At 40.3% G+C, this 21,263-nt stretch overlaps 1 protein-coding gene across 3 annotated transcripts in view; it reads right to left on the bottom strand.

Annotated features, from left to right (window-relative positions):
- The window catches only part of LOC137802531 (protein unc-13 homolog C), a 95,770-nt gene extending 75,261 nt beyond the window's left edge, over nt 1–20,509 (bottom strand). For all 3 annotated transcript variants that reach the window (XM_068600510.1, XM_068600682.1, XM_068600595.1), the window contains exons 1-5: nt 19,902–20,509; nt 10,707–15,084; nt 3,052–3,074; nt 2,340–2,386; nt 7–85 (exon numbers count right to left, since the gene is read on the bottom strand). In XM_068600510.1, the coding sequence (XP_068456611.1) occupies nt 7–85; nt 2,340–2,386; nt 3,052–3,074; nt 10,707–14,886 (4,329 nt within the window). In that variant the 5' untranslated portion in view covers nt 14,887–15,084; nt 19,902–20,509. The remainder of the gene's footprint in view (nt 1–6; nt 86–2,339; nt 2,387–3,051; nt 3,075–10,706; nt 15,085–19,901) is intronic.
- Between the last annotated feature and the right edge of the window lie 754 nt (nt 20,510–21,263).

Below are 21,263 nucleotides of genomic sequence, written 5' to 3'. Positions count from 1 at the left end.
ACTCACCAGGTCTCGGACAAGAGGCACTGTCCTCTTGCGGCGTAAATCTGGCATGCTGTCAATACCATAAAGAATACTGCCAGCCCTGGAGAAGCAGACAGATTTAAAGTGTATTAATATCATAATAATGCCATGCTAAGGGAGACACTACAACAGTGAAAGGAGGGGGGGACTTGATTTACACAGCTGTCAAATACCATGGATCATGCCTCCTACCTAACCTGTCTCACCCCTTCCTCTTCACTTCGCTGGTGGTGTCCACCAACACAGGAGCTCCATGTCATCCCGCTCAACCTTTGCTGTTCCCATAGACTCCCTCTTCCACGTAAACTAAATGTGTATTGGGTTATGATACATATGTATACGACAGTTTAAGAATACTGAACATTTCTTGAACTTTTGCCACACCTCAAAAATGGAAACTTCAAGATGAGTTTTTTCTCAGACAACACTTCAGCTCCAGTTATCTTGCTCTCTCGGTCCTCCAATTCTCTTGTGCAAACTCCGCGACTCCCTCGCTGCTTTCCCACCAGTCGTCTTCCTTTCCCGTGAGGCTCTCCGTGGCATCACCTCAACTGTCACTCAAAGCCTCTCTAATGACCTCAGCATGACATCAAGGCCCCAATGCATCCGCAAAGATAAAGCGCCCCAAGCTTTTCTGTCAGCCCTCTCAGCGACATCAGAGTTCACACCCTAAAGTATGACCCAAAAGACACACAATCTGACGAGCTGCCCCGGCCCTTGCCTCACCCTAGGGTCCCGGGCTCTCGCTCGGCCTCTTTACTGTATGAACAATGTATGCTGCAGATGGCTGTAAGGTTAGGGCATGAGCTGAGATAATGGAGGTTAATTATGAATATTAGCTATTTTCCCTTTCGACATGCGCCAACTGTTGTCATGCGACAACAGTTGGCTTCATCCATCTTTCACATAGACCTTCTACCTCCTGCGTGTCAAACTCATTTTAGTGAAGGGGCCACATGCTGCCCATTTTGATCTCAAGTGGGTCGGACCAGTAAAATCACAGCATAATAACGCATAAATAACGTCAATATTTCTTTATGTTTAAATCATTGGTGAAGGCTTTTGGATGATAAACCCTATTTTAAGGTCTTTCAACAATTAACTAGAAACGGTAAAGACCAAAAATTCAGACATCAGCCTCCTGTTTATCTCTCCTCTGCAGATTCCCTCGCTTCGTCACCCCACTTTTATGACGTAATTCATCTTTAACGACTTGCAAGACAATAATATCAGTACTCACATCAATTGCGACTGTGGATCAATGGCTTACATGTCTGTCTTTCAAGCAGATGATCAGAGGTTTGTAAAACCCAGATCTGCTCTTTTTTTTCTCCTTCTGTTGGACTGGACCCCCTGGCGGGTCGGATCCGGCCCGCGGGCCGCATATTTGACTACCTTAATTGTTTACATCAGTGGCGAGCCGTCAGGGCCTTCTAAGCCTTCTCTGGTGGCCTAAACAGAATCACAAAGTTATAGCTATTTTATAATTTATATATATATATATATATATATATATATATATATATATATATATATATATATATATATATGTATATATATATATATATATATATATATATATATATATATATATATATACATATATATATATATATATATATATATATATATATATATATATACATATATATATATATATATATATATATATATATATATATATATATATATATATATAAATGTTTTATAATTAAAAGTTATAGCTATTTATAATGTTTTTCACAAATAGACTCCATGTATTATAATTATTTTTGCCTATTAGTTTATTTTCTCATTGCACAGCTGCCTTCATTTGTTCCTCGGCTCTCCCCTTGCTGTGCTGGCCCTTGCCAGCTTGGAAAGGCTCGAGGAGAAGGTGGCACGCCCGTGCCCGGACCTCGCCGCTTCCCGGGGCTGTGGATTATGTGGGGAGGGATGGGTTCCCCTGCTCCCGGCACAACTGTTGACTGGTGCGCACCGTCTTCAGTGCACCTCAACCGCGTTGCGTCGCCAGGTGCGGGGATCGGCCCACATAAAGGACGCCAGGGTTCTACGTTGATATCGGCAACCCACTCGACCCGTCTTGAAACACGGACCAAGGAGTTTTACGTCTCTGAAACCCCTTGACGGAATGAAAGTGAGCCTCATCTTGTATATACCACCTTAATTGGGATGAATGCCAAAGAATGGGCAAATCTGCAACATTGCTGCTATTTGTATGGCTATTTGCCTTAGTATGGGGATACAACACAGCACAGCAGCTAAGATTTATGTAATTGTGAACCGATCCGATCAGGAAGTGAGCCACCACTCACCCTCCAGTCTGCAAGCCGAGCACTTTGGGGTCCAAAATACTATGAGGCTGCAAGAGAGAAGAAACACACAATGTTAAAAAAAAAAGGAAAAAGAAATACAAGATACGTGCACGCAACTAAACACAAAGCAAACAGCAGCAACATTAAAACAAAATACATTTTTGACAAGTTGTGCTTGGGAATATACAGTACATGTGCAGGTCAATTCAGGGAAAGATAAAGGATAGGAGGAGTACAGAACAGGGAGAAGGGAGGGAAGATACCGCAGGGAAAAGAGCAAATTGTTCCACATCAATGTAATTTGTGGGCTCAAGACTGAGAGTTTGGCCGCTCTAGGTGCTTCAGGCCAGATTTGCCTATTGTGTAACACTCCGACTTTACTGACCAAAATGTCCAGTTTGAAACACAAATCCACTTCTGAAAAGGAATAAAAGGATAACCAGCACAAAGTGACAGCACGATGGCCCAAGGGAACATGCTGCATTCTCTTTCATACCTACAGATATCACTTCAATGTATCTGCAGATAAACACACACACTCTCAGAGATACACTCGGGTGGATGTATTATTTCAAATCAAATTCCAGTGAGATGCACAATCCACACACTATCACACCATATACCACAAACACAAAAATATATACACAAACACATGCACATGCTAAGAAATATCAAATGTCAACGTGGTTGATGATAAGCAATGATTTAAAACCTGTGTGTCCAAAGCACTGCTGTCTGAAAGGAGAAAATGACAGTAGGGTGGAGTGTTAGGAAAGAGAAGCTTACTGGAAAATACACACACTTGGTTAAGACACTAATCTACTTTCACTGGCTGCCGGATGACACAATTCTTGTTTTGCAAAACAATTTATATAGAAATGGAAACACAGTCAGCATGTGCCTCAAAGAGAATGTATACATAGGAATACCATAGACGTATAGTAAAAGTAGAGAACGCTGAACAAAAGGTTCCCAGCTAAAGGTTGAAATGTGAATATCATACTTTGCATATAGAACATTCCAAATCAATACAGCACAAATGTAAAAAATGATGCCTTTGATCGATGGCATTACAGTTAGATTACAGTGAGTTAACAGTCCTAGCTATGGAGACATGGGACATTAGGTAAGCATAAGTGGTTGGTATCATATTGCCATTTTAGAGACGAACTGTGAGAGGGCAAGCCCTTTAAATAAGCAAGACTGCAGTGGTGTAATTACTGTGCTATTGATCCATGGGTGATAAATGGCAGCATAATCATGATCTAATGTGTTACAAACAAAAAACAGCTGTTCACAAGAGAAAGAACAAATTGATGCTCTGATTAAAACGATATGATATACCCTGTTTGTTGCTGACGTGTAGTTTCTGCGTCACTAATACAGCAAAAGGCAATGGACGTCTCTTTCTTTAATTCGGACAGTGTATTTTAAAATGTTGTTCGATCTGTGCAGTTGAAAGTTGACACCCGTTGAAAAAAAATCACATAAAGATATTAATTGTTAAGCATTAAAAAAGCAATAACCATGGACCTGCACATTGATTGGAGTTGGTGGATGCTATTACCCAGAGGGCTCTATAGTACCATTAGTGTTCCAGTACATATCTCTGTGCAAGAGCAAATCTTTTTGTGACGATGGTACTAAAGAGGCACTTATAATTTAAAAACATTTAAAAGGATTACAGTTAACATAAGAGTTCTGCATGTATATAACCTTATATTTGAGGTATAGTACACATTCTTGAAAAGGTTGATATTTGTAGCCCCTTTTTTTTCTTGGTACAACTGTGAATATTTTGTTCCTGGGAAAGGTGAAATCAAAAGCTGCACGAACGCAGACAGACAGCACTCAAAGTGGAGCTAAGCTGCAAGTGGGTACCATGGACAGCGATCAGCTAAGCTACTTTCAGCACGGCATGCGAGATAGAGCCATCTCCTGCACCCGCAAGCTGCACTAGATAAAACCAGACCACAAAGATAGGCAAAAGCTGCTGATATGGACCTCATCTCACAAGTGCCTTAAATCTGTGGAACAAAAATGTAATTGACTGGTAGGAAACCCTGTGTGTGTGTGCGTGTGTGTGTGTGTGTGTGTGTGTGTGTGTGTGTGTGTGTGTGTGTGTGTGTGGAAACGTGTTGAGGTATCAGCAGCAGCAGTAAATCTGCATTTCAGTGCCGACATACATGATTACAGCGTATATAGATCAGAGTTTGCCCGAGCAGAAAAGCCTGCACATGGCTGATAGTAAAACAAGGATCTGTCCCTGCATCAACACACACAGGAACATGTCTTCTTGTATGGACATATTCTGCCACACACTGGCAGAAATACACAAACTTTGTCCTTCGTTACGGTACCAAAAACTTGATTAAATCAAGAAATATCAAATTTGTAAAAACTGATTTCTATTAGTCTGGTTTTGCAGCATTCGGCACATTGACAAAAGCAATTTCATAATCTCCTGAGCTCAGAAAATCCAGATAATAAAGAGGAGCATGGCATGTGACAGCAAATCAAAAGGTCTAACCTTACTTCTAAGTATAGATGCTACAAAGACCACAGCACTGTCGGGGCATGAACAAATCTCTTTGGCACGTGGTTGTCATTGTCAGCTTTAGCCCAAAAAGCCTTTTCAGGTTTTGTGGCAGTGACTATTAAATAGATTTAACAATAACTATCACTGAGATAACATATTATGGTCACGTTCATATTGCCGTGTCTTACTTTGAGTACACACATACAGTAAACTAAGACTTTTAGAACAATCAAAATAAATTAAAACAAACCTGACAGTATGTACAATGTAATAAAATCTATAGCGTGACTTAATTTGCAGTATTAGCAGAAGTTCAGCCAATCCTGCTGGAAGTGTATGCTACTGAAGAGGAGTGTGTATGAGGGGAGTCACTGGAGCAGGAGTGTTGAGAGGGAGCATGAGGTCTGACATGACCACCAATTTGTGGTCGGGCTCATCGGATCATAGCGCCAGCAAGATCCCAGCACAGAGTCTAGGCTGGAGGCCTTACAGTTAACATATCCTGGTCAAATGAAATAAAATAAAAAAAACTCACCAGAGAAGAACTGCATGTAGGTGTCAACTCTCACACTTATACACTCAGTTTAAAATCTCACTTGAAGAAACTAAGTCCGGTAACTTAATATCTGAAGTTACAGAAGAAACGCTAACCTTTTAAAACGCGAGTGATGAACCGCTATAATCATGCCAGAAATAATGTTAAACTGTTAGCTAACTATCAACAAATATATAATATTTGATAAACATGAAAAACATTCAAGTGTTAAGTCTTATTATTTCACCGTGGAAAAGAGCCATCAATAATGTGGTAAACACATACCTAATATTAGTGTTAAAAAAATATTACTGTTAAAAAAATGTTTTACTCAACAGCATTAAGGTCACGGTACTTCATTGGTTAGTGCAGTTCAACTGACGGTGCCTTCAAATCACTCTTCAGCCGCTGCAAACACACTCCTTATCATTGCTATTTAATATACGTGACTATAAAAATTTGTCGGACAACCTATTTACCGGTCGCTTTCGAGTTAAAGAACATACCACCATCAAAATATATTCAAATTCAACAATACAAGACAAGTTGAAGTACTCTTATTTCATTTAACCCTATAGAACTTCTCATAAAACGAAAAGCAGGTATCATGGGAGGGCCCTGAAAAAAAGCTCAAAATCTGGTGAAAAATTAAAGAATCTTCAATAAAAAAAATGATTAAAACTAGAAATCAAGGAGCTATAAACTTTTTATTTAGTGTGTCCCAAGAACATGTGGGTCTTGATCTGTGAAGGAAAAGCCTCCCCTCGATGTTAAAACCCATCTAGATTGTTTTCCCTCTATCACTAACCTCGGGTGACAATCACCCAAACATGGTAATTGTAGCAGGAAGACACGCCCACCTTCAAAAAAAAGTCTGTGAGCAGCATGAAGCTACAGAAGGACCCATTCAACTCAGACAAAATCAATAAAATAACGTAACAACAATCGCTCAGGTGAAAATCACCCGACGTTAGTGTTCTAGGGTTAATGTGATGTGCTCGTGAGCTGCAGGAAATAATGATTGATTTGTATATTTATGTATAATTTATTTATGCTAAAGTTTCATAGCATGCATGTATTTGTTGTCTTTATAATTATCCAATGGTACATTGCTTGTACCTCTTCCGTCGTATAGTGTTTGTTAGGATATTTGACCATTTATTCAGCTTGATAGCTACAGCAACATGACAGCAAAACCAGGATACTTTGTGTTTTACAACTGAAAGATTTCCTCAAGTTGGTGTGCAAGGAAATATACAGATGGAGATAATAAAAAACACATTTCACTTCATCACATACTAGACCTTTGAAAGCTGTGTCATTAATAACCACTGCGTTACAGGATTCATGATAAGAAGAGAGGGACAAAGGGGTAATGTGTGTATTGAGAGGTTGTAGCCCTCCAGGCTTCGACGTAATACAAATGTAGTGGCTTCAATTTGTTCACTTCCTGTCCATCTGATACCTCAAACAATATCACATAACCAAACCATGTTAGCGGCAGTCTAATGTGAGAGGGTTTATTTTGTGCAATTTCAGCGGGAAATAATAATCCTTGTCGGCATGAATGAGGAAGAGAGCATTTGGCTAAAACGGGTTATTGACCCTTATCTAATCAAAGATGCACTTGTTTGTTTTGGAAGCAGAGATCTAAATTGTACACAAGGCAAACATATTGACTTAATCCAATTATTGTAAAAGTTTAGGGGAAATAATACGATGGAAATGATGATGATTTCGCAATACGGCAATCAAAGCCAGAGATAATATATTGCAAACTTTAGACAGCTCCTCCAAGTTTAGGGAGTAAACTCTGGAGAAGAGGCTCTTCCCGTTTACAGCAGTCACATGAAAACAGCGTGACTGAATCAGTCAGTGCCTTGAATCGGACGGTATCACCTACAACAAAAACAGACAACAAGCCTTTTTTAATATCCACACTTTCTCTGGAAATGGTGCACTAAGCATAAAAAGGGTCTACCTCCTTCACTCCCCCCGGGAACAAGCAGCAAACTTCACGAGCAGCAGACCTCTATAAATATTCCAAGCAAGGCTGACCTGGTTACAGAATGCCCTTGGGAGTGTGAATTTGCATCTGAATACAGACGCTGCTGTAGCCGGTTAAAGACAGGCCTGGCAATAGTGGCACTACAGCTGAGACTCCCTTCACAGTTCCCACACAGACCGGCCAGCATGCTTCAGAGCACAAGCATGAGGAGCACACATCAGCTACACAAGATGAAGGCAGAAAGCTAATCAGGGGGAGTATATTGTATGCATGGAGACAGTCAAGGATTGCTTAATTTGCTTTCATGTCAGGTAGCATTGGCTAAAGGATATTTGTTATATAAAAAAAATAGCCAGACTTTTGGTTTGGCGTTCTCTTTTTTAAACAAACTTTTCTAATATTTTTTTAGAGGATAAACCATTCAATGACTAAATATAAAGCACCTCAAACAAGTCTAAAACATTTTTAAAGATACTGTTAGTTATTTGCAGGACTTTAAGGTTTGCCATTACCTAAATAATGTGCATAAGAATGTCCAGAAATGGTTAACTCTAATAATTACAATGACCTTTTATCATGAACATAACTATAAAACCTTGAAAAAAGATCTCAACAGGAAGGTCTTTTCACATTTAGGATTATAGGCAAGCAAGTCTTTATGTGAACCCAAAAATCTGACAACATAACAGATTAACATATATGAACATTTGCCTTTCTTTGGTTTGTTTTTAATCCTGCCTCAAATTTTAGCGATTCATATTGTCTCATTCTGTCTCAATAGTTTTCAATTTGTTGGATAAAGTGAAAACAAAAAAAACTCTGACTTCTGGACTCATATGTGACTGTTCATAGAACCGGTAATACTGAACTGCAATGTGGCTATATAATGCTATCAACCACTAACTAATAGAGAGATACAGAAAAGAGCCAATAGCAATCGGCCAGTAAGGACAATTGGTCACACATTTTAATTTGGAGTCATATGCCCTCTATATGCCTCCCCTCACACATGCACAAGTCAACAATGAGAAGTGAGTCAATCACTCAATGAGACAGCCTGTCGGATAAACTCTTAACGTTTGTCGTCTGGTAGTCCACAAAATGCAATGTATAAGAATCAAATTTGACAATTAGTCAATAAATAGCAAGATATTACAATACATAAATGGCAAACACATGTTTGATGTAATTTAGATTTACGTCGCCTTACGTAAATTTTCCACAAGAGAGCACTGACAACTTTGTTTTTCGACTGTAAAATGTTCCATTGAGTAGCATGTGCATTGGTTCCAGTTATTCATTCATCATGATTGTTTATGTTGAGGTGCGATTAAACAAATCTAATTAACAGAGGCGCATGTTTTGTAATAGATTTTTTTCAAGGAGCAAAAATCAATACTGGTATGAGCCACAAAAAAAAAAATCTATTTTTAATTTCACTTTTTTAAAGAGATATAATTTAAATAAATAACACCTTATCAATGAATTTAATTAAATAATTGTAATGAGACTAATAGTATATATAACCCTATGGTAATAATTCTTATGATAATGCAGTGTACATTATATCATACCTCAATTGCAGTTTTTCGGTCTTAAAAAGTTGCTAAGAATGGTCGTACAACCATATGACAGCGAAGGAATCTCCTTATTTAAAGATTTTCAGCAAATAACATTCTGTGCAGGATGTTTGGTGAATGTGGCCACAAAAAGGGTGTATGCACAAATCCGTCACACAGTCTTCATGTGTAGCCTATATTCCCTGAACAACAGTACCTACTTCACCATGAGTACCACAGCTGCAGCTCCATATGTAGGTCAGGAGCTTTTTCATTTTAAGTAAGAGTGGAAATCCCCTGGTCTCTTTTATTATTCCTATTGAAAGACTCTTTTTCCTTCAACGTGAAAATCTTAACCATTCATATACCTACGTTGATTTTAAATTACATCTTTTTCAAGAAAGCCATCACCTTTATCGCATATTGATTCAAAGCTACTACTACAAACAAACAAAGCTACTACTGTAGTCAGCAAAAAGAATGATACAAAAAGACAATTGAGACGATAATGCAAGAGCTTCTACTAAATGGAGTGAAATCAAGTGACAAACAGAACGTTCTTTGTGTGAAGTCAATGTGTAATGACTTCACACTTGCTTTAACTGCCTGCCATTGCCAACGCAATGACATCCAATAGCAACATTGTAGTCATGTATTTATTCATTGTGAAGAATTTATGGTAGTTTTGGAGGTCACTCTAGACAAGAGTTTAAAATCTTTTGTTGCTGATGAATGATAAACCTCGTATCACTTATCACTAGCCACAATCCGCTATGAGAGAATGTAGTGTTATGCCGTGGGAATACAAATACAAAATCAATGCCACCTATAATACTACCATCCAGAGAGACTCCCCTCTTGAGTTTCTCAACTTAAAGAGACATCCTTCAGGTTAATCAAAGTCTGAGGGTCCCATAAAACCAAATATGTAAAGTCTCTAAATCTACGGCTTGTCTCCTTTCATCAATGAAAGTTATTCCCTCTGATTTAGACTTCCACTAACAACACAGAGGATCCACTAGATGTCAAGGATTTCCAGGGATACAAATACACTTGTATTGTTTAGCTCATTAACAAAATATTATTTTCATGACTTTCCACCATTTTCCAAATCATACTATGTCCACTGTAAAGCAGCATGTAGTTTAATGTTAAGACGATCATATGACTTTCAAGCGGTCACGGGCCACATAAAATGATGTGGCGGGCCACATTCACCCCGCGGACTTTGAGTTTGACACTTGTGCTGTAAGTTTATGAATATAATTTTCAACCTCATAAGCGACCTTTGAATTCTACTCAGAAACAGTAAAATTATGTCATGTATGCTCCAAAATCTGAGACATAAGAGTTAATTGCTGCATCTTCTCAGCAATATACACAATATTGTAAATACAAGTTGCCCTTTTCCTGATGTCCATGTTTGCTAGTTGTTTGTCTTTTCTGACAAGTCTCAGAGAGAAAACTTGAAAGCTCAAACAGTGCACTTAAACAATCAAGAGCTTTCAAAACAGTTGAAGCTGAGATGTTGGCTACTGTTAAGTTTTTTTTTCAATGTGGAGTTAATGCACTGTAACACAAGTCCTCTGATGAAGTAGTTTAAGGCTATGGTGCTTAACTTACAGTTACCATTATGATTGTATCCATGTATTGTCAATGTAAAGTCTTATCAAACAATACAAAATTAAAATAACACTGACAAACAAAAACAAGAAAAGTGTCATACCCCCTGCCAGGATCTGCTGCTCCAGTTCCGCCATCTGTTTCCTGTAGGCCCTCAGTGCTGCCTCCTTGAATGTGGGTCTCACATGTTTCTTGGGTGGGGCCTCTCTAGGCTTCTCCTCTGAAACATTTTTGTTTTCATCCTCCTGCTGTTTCCCTACTTTTTCAGATCCCTCAGCGACTTCCTCTACGATCTCCTCTATCTCCTCTAACTCCTCATCACCCTCTTCCATCTCCTCTGTCACATCATTGTCATCTGGTTCTTCTACGTCGACATACTCCACCATTGCGTCATATTCAGCAGTGTCCTCTGTGAGTTGGGTTTCATATTCTTCACTGTACTCTTCATCCAAACTGCAATCATACTCCAGAGCACATGTCTCTTTATTTGTCTCATGGTCTTCTGTTGCTTCAAAATCTTGAGAAGCCTCAAAATCCTCAAAGGGATCATTGTCTTGTGAGGCCTCAATGTCATCAGACACATCATAGTCCTGAGAAGTCTCACACTCCTGTGCAGGCTCATCTGTCTCCTCTGTCTCATTCGCATTACTTATGTTCTCTAAGTTAGCTAATACCTGCTCCATCACTTCAACATAGTGGGTCTCATCGTCCACTGATTTTTCTCCCGCTTCTGCCTCTTCACCTGCTTTATCTTCCTCTGCCTTGTTGACGACGTGCTCAGTGTTGGCATCGGAGTCTATTGTAGAACAAGAATTATTTGTACCAGAGGTGGACAGGGTGCGGAAACGCCCCATAAATGATGAATTTGTGGTCTCCTCTGGAGGAGGAGCAGGGGTAGGAGTTTGAGGGCCAGACTTCCAAACAACTTCCAAAGCTGACTTAGCTCTTTGCAGTGTAGAGCCAAAGCCAAAACCAAAGGACTTCTCACTGAGATCGATGCTCAGCCTACTGCTCCAAGACTTGGGAACCTCCTCAACCTTTTCTGTCCGAATCTCACTTTGACTGCGGTACATAGTTGTAGACTTAGTCTGGGACTGGTGGAAGCTATGATTGATGTCCAGTTCAGGAAATTTATCTTTAGGAATGACTTTGGGGGTTTCCTTAGGGGCATCTTTAGAGGCTACTTTGGGTCCTACTTTGGAGGCTTCTATTTGGGTGGCTTTTGGAGTCTCTTTGGGGGACACAATAGGGCTCTCTTTAGGGGCTACCTTCGAGACTTCTTTAGGTGGAATCTTAGAAGATTCTTGAGGTGGAATTTTAGAAACTTCTTTAGGTGAAATCTTAGAAACTTCTTGACGTGGAATCTTAGACATTTCTTGAGGTGGAACTTTAGAAACCTCTTTAGGTGGAAGTTTTGAAATTTCTTTTGTGAGTACTTTACCAGTCTCCCTAGATGCTACCTTTGGCATCTCATTTGACACCTCTTTTGGGGGTAGTTTTGTAGCTTCTTTGGTAACCTCTTTAGCAACAACTTTCAGACCATCTTTAGATGTATTTTGTGGAGGATCTTTAACAATGACTTTGGGAGACTCTTTAGGAGATTCTTTAGGAGACTCTTTAGGGGTTGAAACAGGGCTCTCAATTGGGGTTATTTTAGGGCTCTCTTTAGGTGACTCTTTTGGACTTTCTTTCGGTGTCATTGTAGGGCTGGCTTTTGGGGTCACTTTAGGTGTCACTTTAGCAGGCTCACTCGGAGTTGTCTTAGATGTCACTTTAGATACTTCTTTAACACTGGGTTTGGGGGCATCTTTAGTGGTGACTTTAGAGCTTTCTTTAGGGACGGGTTGAACGGATTCTTTAGCTGTGAATTTCTGAATCTCCTTAGGTGACTCTTTAGGAACTGTTTTAGAGGTCACTTTAGATGAAACCTTAGCAGATACCTTTGAGCTTTCTTTTGGCAGTGTTTTGATGTTTGCTTCTTCTTTAGTTGCCAATTTGGCCTGTTTATGTGAAATTTTAGCAGCAGCTTTAGATGTATCTTTAGATGATAGTTTTGTGTTTTCTTTTGTGATTATCTTATTTCCCTCCTTGGGCTGCCGGGTAGATGTCTTGACAACAGACTCACGTTCTGTGATGGGGGCAATAATGTGGGTGGTTATAGGTGGTAGGGAAGATTCTCTGTCAAGCATCATGAATTCTTCATCTCCCTCAAATTGTAAATCAACCTCCTGACATTTAGTTATGTTTTCTGGAAAACCAGGTATGGTTGTTGGGTCAAAGGGACTGCTAATCTCTATGGAGGCTTCCAAGCCAGAATCAGCACCCTGCTCGAGATGATGCCAGTCTTTCCAGGGTGATAAGTCACCTTGCAGAGACAGCTGGGAACCACTGTAGTGGCTTCTGTCCCCAGACATGCAGACCAGTCCATTGCTCACCCCACTGTCAATAGTTTCTGTAGTCTCAATCTCGTTGTGTTCGTATGTTGGATTCTCATGGCTGAGTTGGTGACTGTCGCCAGCATACCAGGAGGAAGCCATGTCTTCTTGTTTTCTCTGCCACAGTTCCTGATCTGAGGAGGACAGCAAGGTGCAGCCATTTGCCCGTGTAAAGAACTGACTCTCTGAAAAGTCTTCTGAGTATGACTGACAAAGTTTTGAGCAGTCAGACTCAGAGCGGCTGAGTTTTGGGGTGGAATAGTCACTCTGTGAAAGCCAACCAGGGGTCAAATCAGAGTAGTAAGTCTTTGCATGCTTGTCTGGGTCATAGTAAGAGTCATCAGCATAGTGAACAGAGCCTGAGTAGCCTGCTTCTTCTCCTGACCGGCCATGGTCATGGGATCGCCTCTTCTCTGATTTGCTTTTGTGAACAGGCTTTGAAATCACCATTGCATATTTATTTCGGCTTAATTCATCCAATTCTTTATCACTGTCCATTGAGTCCCAGTCATCGCTCTCTACCACTTTATCCTTTCCTGAGGCCTTTATATCCATGCTTTCATATGTTTGTGAGGAAGAAATTGTTTTGTCTTTTCTCTCCTTTCCATCATGAGTTAAGCTATCAGTGGAGACTGTAATGCCTGTTCCTTTAAGTTTATAGCACTTTTTCAAGACGATATCCCTCTCTTGAGTTGTTGCAAAAATAACAATAATAGGGCGGGGTTTTGCATTAGAACATTCTCTTTGTTGCCCTAACCTGTGAGCAAGCTCAATTTTAATTGTTTTAAGGGCATCAATGAAACCCATTTTGTCTTTTAGTATTTTATAAATTATACTCTCTGTTTTTTCTGACTTTTCTTCAGGAACATTAAGGAACTTTAAGGTTGAATTATTGGCCTGGTGGCTAATTTGTTTTATGTAGTCATGAATATCTCGTGTTTCCCTTCTAGACTGGACAAATCCTGTGCGAAGCTGCTCAATCTCAGTCTGAACTACTTCCACACTGCTGGAGATCTCATCAATGGAGCTTTTCAGGGCATTTACATGGCCACGTAGCTCAGACAGTTCTGTCTCTATCTGGCTGATCCCCTGAAGCTCCTTAAAGATCATCTCCATGACATCCTGGGTCTGATTGATGCAACCTGTGGAGGAGGAGCCAGGCTCCAGGGTTGAGCTCTTTTGCTGCCGTCCAGCGCGGTCCAAGGACTTGCTCCGGATGCCCAAGGTTTTCCTCCAATTGCTCACCTCGGAGTCTGAGGAAACACATTCCTGACTCTTTTTCCATTTTCTTAACTTGCGTAGAGCACCCAGCCTAAGTGTGTGTAGACTGGAGCGTTCCACTCGCTCGCCCTCAGAGCTGCCATCAGAGGGAGCCAAACTGATGAGGCTCTTCCTGTTTCGTCTTACTGGCATAGTGTGTGATTTATGCTCATCCAATCTCCTGACAAGTTTTGTCTCGCTCAAAGAGTCTGAGTAACTACTATCAATTGAAAGAACCTCAGGAAAGATACTTTCATTATTATTTAAAAAAAGAGAGTTTTTCGGCAGTCCATTTGCTATAGCTACACGATAACTGAAAGTGGGTGAGAGGGATGAGCAGTCGTATTTTCCGTCGTCTTCTTCAAGAGATATGTTACGTGCCGAAGAGCATTTGGAAATCTTTTTAACTGTAGTCTTCAGTGTGGTAGAGAGAGTTGGATTGTGTCCTTGCAAATCAGTGGTCAATTTGGGCTCTTTATTTTCACTTCTCTCTTTCTTCTTTATTGGGTTTGCCAATTTCTTTGTAAACATTCCTTTACAAATCTTTTTAATGTAGGATGATATAGTATTTATTAGGGCAGAAACCATGGATGGCAATCCTGTGGACAGTTTTTATCATCTACTGAAAGGAGAAGTTGGCTGAGAATACAGCGATGGTGAGACAAGCACAATCAGCCAATGCTTGACAGTTGGATCCCAGCTCAAAATCACTAACACCACAGTCCACGTCGAGACTCATTAAAACTTTTAAATCCAGTGGCCTTTCTCCCAAAAAGGAACATCTCTCTGAAAGACAAGAAACAACATGTATTTACAATTTGGCTGCAGATTCAAACACAAGCAGGAAGAACTTGAGATATTCATTTTGCAACTACAAAGACAGTGGACAATCTGTTTTATCTTTAACATGCATAAAGTGAAATGTTTTTTCATAAACAAATCTACAAACCTGTTGACCAGGAAAACAAAAAATAAATCAGACAATATTTTTAACATTATTTTCAGTTTTCACAAATAAATGAATTTCTTTATAGTAAATCTCACAGAGCATCCTAGTCACCCTCCCAACTTAGATATTACTTGAACTGTATTCCGGAGGTGCTGACAGAGAATGAAGTTCATTGGGTGTATGAGCTTGCATGTGGTTGGGGGAAGGGGTGGTCGAGGTAATCAATTGCATGTGTATTCGAGAAAATTCATGAATGTATACACTCTATGTGTCAGTCAAGGTCAATAGACACAGACTACACAGAGGTGTCCACCTTCTACATCGGGAGAGTCAATTATTTTATTTATTTATTTATTTTAAATTCTTCAGTGCTACAATAATTTTGTCGGAATATGTTCATCATAAATTTGTTTCTTTTTTTTCATTTAAAACACATCAATATTCTAAAATCATAATCAAATCATGTACTAACTCTTGTTTGTTAGCTAATTTCTGACTTATATTGATATAGCAGTGAGGATAATTTCACTATGGTGATGTACATTTTAATGTTCCAATTGGTGTAATAGGAATGGTTCATCACCTGAACCATTCAAGTACCATAACGTAAATGTTCAGCAGACTATATAGCTATGAAAAGGACAAAATGGCCATCTTAGTCTCATTGAGAATTGAGACTTCTTACATGCTGCTCAGCATCAAGCTTTCAACAGCTTGCAGTTGCCCTGAAAAGTGTGTGCTTTATATTGAGTTTAACTGGCCAACTGAATCGAAAGAGGGATGTTTGTTGTGTAGAGAATATGACAGCTGCTCCAAATTAGTGCAGGGGTATAGAGCTTGAAGTGTCTACAGTATCATGACCACAGAGACATGATCACTTCAAATGAGCTGTGAAACAGAATCACTGTTACCTTTTATGCAGGGCTCTAAGGAAGGACCAGGCGTTAGCAAATAGAGCTTAAGTCTTTATGAATGATGAAATTAATCAAGGGGCTTGACTATTTGTTCACTTCACAGTATGTCATTCTGACAAGATTTGTGCAATTGTACCAAACCTAATGGGCGAGTCCGCAAATTGCAGTTTTTCAGGTACTTTTACATTAATTTGTAAATTACTGACTCCTCAAAAATGGTATCCCTATACAGTCTTGGTATGTTCACAGGTCAATATGGTTTCCAGTTGTATAAATTTGAAAAAAAAGCAGCATCAAATGGGCAACAGAATGAGAGGGTTACAGCATATGTTATGATATGAAAGTTCATGACTCAGCTCTCTTGTAGAGTGGCGTAAAGCCAAGAGCAGCCTTTTGCGACTGATGGGTCACGACCCAAAACTGTCTCCATCATAAATAAATCACATTAGATATTGTTTAAATCTGTCCTGACATTGTCTTAACTACTCCCACTGACATGTTTAGCTCTCATTCAAATCTTTATCTGCATGTAAAAAAAACAGAGGTGGCACAGCACAAACACAGTCAGGTTGCGTTAATCAGTGAGCGGCTAAGTGTTAAGTGACGTGCTTCAGGTCACCTGTAGTTGGCAGAGTAGGCGACTGATGGCTCATTCACACGAAGTAAATAGGCCATTTCATTGTGACATTAATTGTTTTGTCAATGGTATGGTATCAAAATAAAAAACAATATTCATAAACTAATCATAACACTTGCAAATCAGTTGAATATGTAATGCTTTTACACACCCACACAGGTGTTTCCACTTATTTTTGACGGATTAGACCTCTTCTTGTGACTGTGTGGGTGTGTACAGGCTGCAGTTGATTGACATCTCCCTCACTTTCTTGTTAGTGTTGCAATAGTTATAGTGTGTAACTATGTTGTTAAACTGTACAAAAGTTTGAAAGTTTACAATGTACACAACTGGTTTGCAATATAAATAAAACATTTCAACGAAGCAAAAATATGAATCCAATATTGAGAAGAATACAGCATCAAACACTGAGCAGAATACAGTGAAACTTTGGCTTTAAGCCAAGCAAATTCTTTTGGTGTTTTTTTTTTTTTTTAAGGAAATGTTTATAATGATTGTATTTGAGTGAACAGACATAAATGTGTCCATTGCTGAGAATTAGAAGTTGTTTATAGTTCATAGTCCACAATCTTAATTCCGTATCATGTTTACTATTCATGCTCTTTTCAATATCAGATGCTTCAAGGAAGGAAGTTGGACATAACATGAAATGGAAGATAGTAAATGTATAGCTCATGTTTATCAAAGCATAGTTAATGAAAACATACATGTTTTTTAAGATGCTTCTTGTTGAATGACCATTGTGCAACATTATCATATAATGCTCCAGATGAAATGCACCGAATAATGACTGATGGTTTATTTTGACCAAACATGTTAATGCGTTTGAGATGCAAATTTGTAAATGTTTTAAAGTACTAAAATGAGCTCCGGTCACAATCATGTTCAGCAACATCTGGGACATGTTGCTGTTTACTGTAGCAGTGACTGGAACATCACTTACATAAAGGGTCGTGGCTGCACTCTGTCAGGACATATCACAATAAAAGAGTACTAGTCTTTAATGAGTGTTGATTACCAATTAGGGAGCTGCCTTACTCCTTACACAGCCAGCATTCTGATATCTGCATGTTAAGGTTTGACAAATGAAGCATTCACCCTCTTCCAGAGCTAGAGTTGATTCGCAAATGACTTGATAATACCCACAAGGTATTGCCTGTATCATCCCATTAGGGCGTAATGATGCAAGAATTAGGATGAAAGGATGACAGATAACTAGATCACCTTATCCCACTCACGTGTGTTATCAATTTGACCAGAGATTCCACAAGTACTCCGGGTCTGCAGCAAATGGGCTACAAATGAAATGGCACCATTTATTTCCAGCCACCATGACAAGCACATGTGAGAATGAGATTACATGTTAGCTAATCTAGGTCAACGTAATGCTGTTATTGTTCATCCTCCCTTTGTAGTGTAATATAAGCAGATTCACTATGATAGAGTCCAATCTGCTGCACCTAAGTAGAGATAAGTGGACAGTTACTCTTGGGTTTTGTACAATAGGATAAGTCATAACATTTAATTGATGTAAGTAGTGCACGCCACGTAAAGTCCTCAGTGGAACACAGTCCATAGATAGCTATTGAGTTTATTACATCATATGTATGTGTTTAAGCATGTTATGTATCATAGGCCTGTGAATTTGATGTGAATATTTAGGTTTTTTTTAAGTGTTTTTATTTTTTCTTTCCTCTATCCGCTAGTTTCCTCTTTTTCAAATCAAAGGCTATGTCCCTTTAAGCAAGGCAATGAACCTCCAACAGTCCATGTAAAATCATGTTCCCTAATCAACTTGCTTGGATAGATACTGTCATAGTGTCCACAAAATAGTTGCCTACAACTGTGACAACATTAAATCGGGAACTCCTATGGTCCTGAGATAAAGCCCCTCCCATTTGTGAGTTAGACTCAAGAAACCTCCAGAGAAAGGGGAGCACCTCAGCCACACCCACCCTATGCTTTGAGGCACTGATGCCCAAAGCCCTGCGTTAATGCCCAAGGACCTATTTCCCCCGCTTTTTCTTAATGCATTTGATTAGCAGAGCACTCTAAAGTGCTCAATTTTTCACAGTCGTACAATCTCTGACACTTTCTTTTAATGAAAATGAGTGTCAGTTGGAGGCAGGCTAACCTATATCTCACAATAGTACAATATTCCCATCCCTCCTGATGAAAACCAAAGTATGCCAATTTGCGGTCATGATGCTGTCAGCAATCATACTACATGCTGTGATGTTCATTTTCTTATCATACTGGATGAGATTGAGGAGTATCTGATTGCAATCGTTTACAAAATGATGCAAATGATAGATGCTCATGTGTTACGTCATGTCTCCAGAGCACATGATAATGGGTTATGGCCGAGTGTGGATTGGTGTACATGTGGGTGTGTGCATGCCTGCAGTGAGTCTGTGTGTGCAGCCTTGCATGCACACACACACACATGTGTCATGCATGCCTCTGTGCACGATTGCTTGAAACATGCATTTGCTGCTTTGAGAGAAGAGCGAAGCATACCAGTGGGGGGATGAGCATGTGAGGGTGTGTGCAGATCATATTGTCCTCACGCCCATCCTCAGCTACACTCTGCCTCTCTTCTCCTAACCTGTGTATTTCCCAACAGTGAAATAACTGCCTGCAGCCCTAGGAAACCAGCCAACATCACAACAGATGTCTTGCCTCATAAATCAAAATATTACCTTTTCTTTGGCTGGCATGACGAGTCTCAGTCTCATCGCATTTTCTTAGTGTGAAACAGCAGCATTGCTCACATGCGTTATGCATAACGACATGGGATAATGTTAGAACGGGAGCATTAGGACATTTGTGGAATTTGTATCGAATCTGGATTTGAGAATAAACTAAACATTTGAACAACATGAACACCTTGTTTTGATTTTTGTATTTTCCACCCAGCTACATCGACAGATGATGCCCATCTAAACGCATCATCCTCAAATATCGTTTCATTATTCCAGTGACAGGGCCACAGAGGGAGGGAAGCAACAAGAAGATATGGGTTGAAGTCAAGCAGTCAAAATCCCCCCCAGACATGCAAACACGCATCCAGAGCCGGAATGGGTTCTGCTGCTGCACATACCTGGTTGTGTCAAATCCCCGTGCAAGACACCGGCGGTAGTGAGCACAGCGAGCCGTGTGGAGCCGATTCTCTGGTTTTCGGCGAATGGTCGGCGCGAGGACGGCAACTGAGGAGGGGCGGGAGGGAAGAGAGCGGCTCGGTGCGCAGCTGCCTGCTAATACCAGAGCTCACAGCATCTCTCCGCGTCCGTCAGACACCACATCCCAGAGCTCTGTCTCCGCGCGCGCACACACACACACACACCTCTCCTCCATGCCACCTTCAGTACCCCCCGCTTTCGCGCCGCTGCTGTGCTCCCTTGTACGCGTTATGGGGTACCGAAGATGCTGCTTTTTTAAGACCGCAAGCTGCTGGCCGGGTTATATTTGCTCCACGGTTGACACACAGACACACATCCCTGCTCGTAGACAGAGTCACAGCAAGCGGTGTCTAGTCCAAAAACGGGATGTCGGATGGTGGCGGCGCTGATGAAGAGGCAGACAGCGCTGCTCTTAGCTGCCCAGACTGAGGCTCTGCTGCCCGGCTGGAGAATGTGTCCCTCCCTTGAATAAAACTTACTCTCTCTCTCTCTCTCTCTCTCTCTCTCTCTCTCTCTCTCTCTCTCTCTCCGCCCCACTTACCTCCCCCCCTTCTCCCTCTCAGCTGAAAGTCTCTCTCTCTCTCTCTCTCTCTCTCTCTCTCTCTCTCTCTCTCTCTCTCTCTCTCTCTCTCTCTCTCAAGTGTTGAGGGAAGCAAATAGAAATGGAGGGAAGGGGGCGTGAGGATGAAAAAGTGTGTATTAGTGTAAATTAACCTGGCTGGATAACTGTATGTTCACACCACTGCAACACCTACACATTCCGATGGAAAAGTAAGTGTGATGTAATGATGTAATGGGTCAATAAACCTTAAACACGACATACACACTTAAGAACAGTATTAATCTACAGAGGAATATGGCTCTGGATTGGGGTTTTTTTCGTCAGAGCTTGTGCATGTGTCGTGCATGCACGTCTGTTGTACTTGCTTATACATGGCTTTACGGGCATGCCCGCGGAGCGCACTTTCATCCCTTTCTGTCAAACATACAGCACTCACACACACTTTAAGATCCGAGCCTCCCTCTGGTCTCCACCGAAGAGCATTCCCATCAGTGGGCTACATCATACACAACAGAGCCTCACGTACACTCACACATCATCTAATTACGTCTCTCACTGGAAATGTCGTCATACATGATCGCTCACCCCCATTGCAGATTAGTCATCTCTACTCCGGTGTATTTAAACACCATCAACGTCGTACAATGCATGTGGCTTAGTTTCACAGGTATTTAAAACTATTATAAGGAAAAAATACACTTAACCTCAAGACTAAACGGCA

The sequence above is a fragment of the Clinocottus analis genome, unplaced genomic scaffold (genome assembly GCF_023055335.1).
Source record: "Clinocottus analis isolate CAN_PGR_092001 unplaced genomic scaffold, fCliAna1.0.p SCAF_1, whole genome shotgun sequence".
Lineage (NCBI taxonomy): Eukaryota > Metazoa > Chordata > Actinopteri > Perciformes > Cottidae > Clinocottus > Clinocottus analis.
The sequence above is the reverse complement of the archived record's forward strand: the minus strand, read 5'-3'. Positions and strand labels throughout refer to the sequence as shown.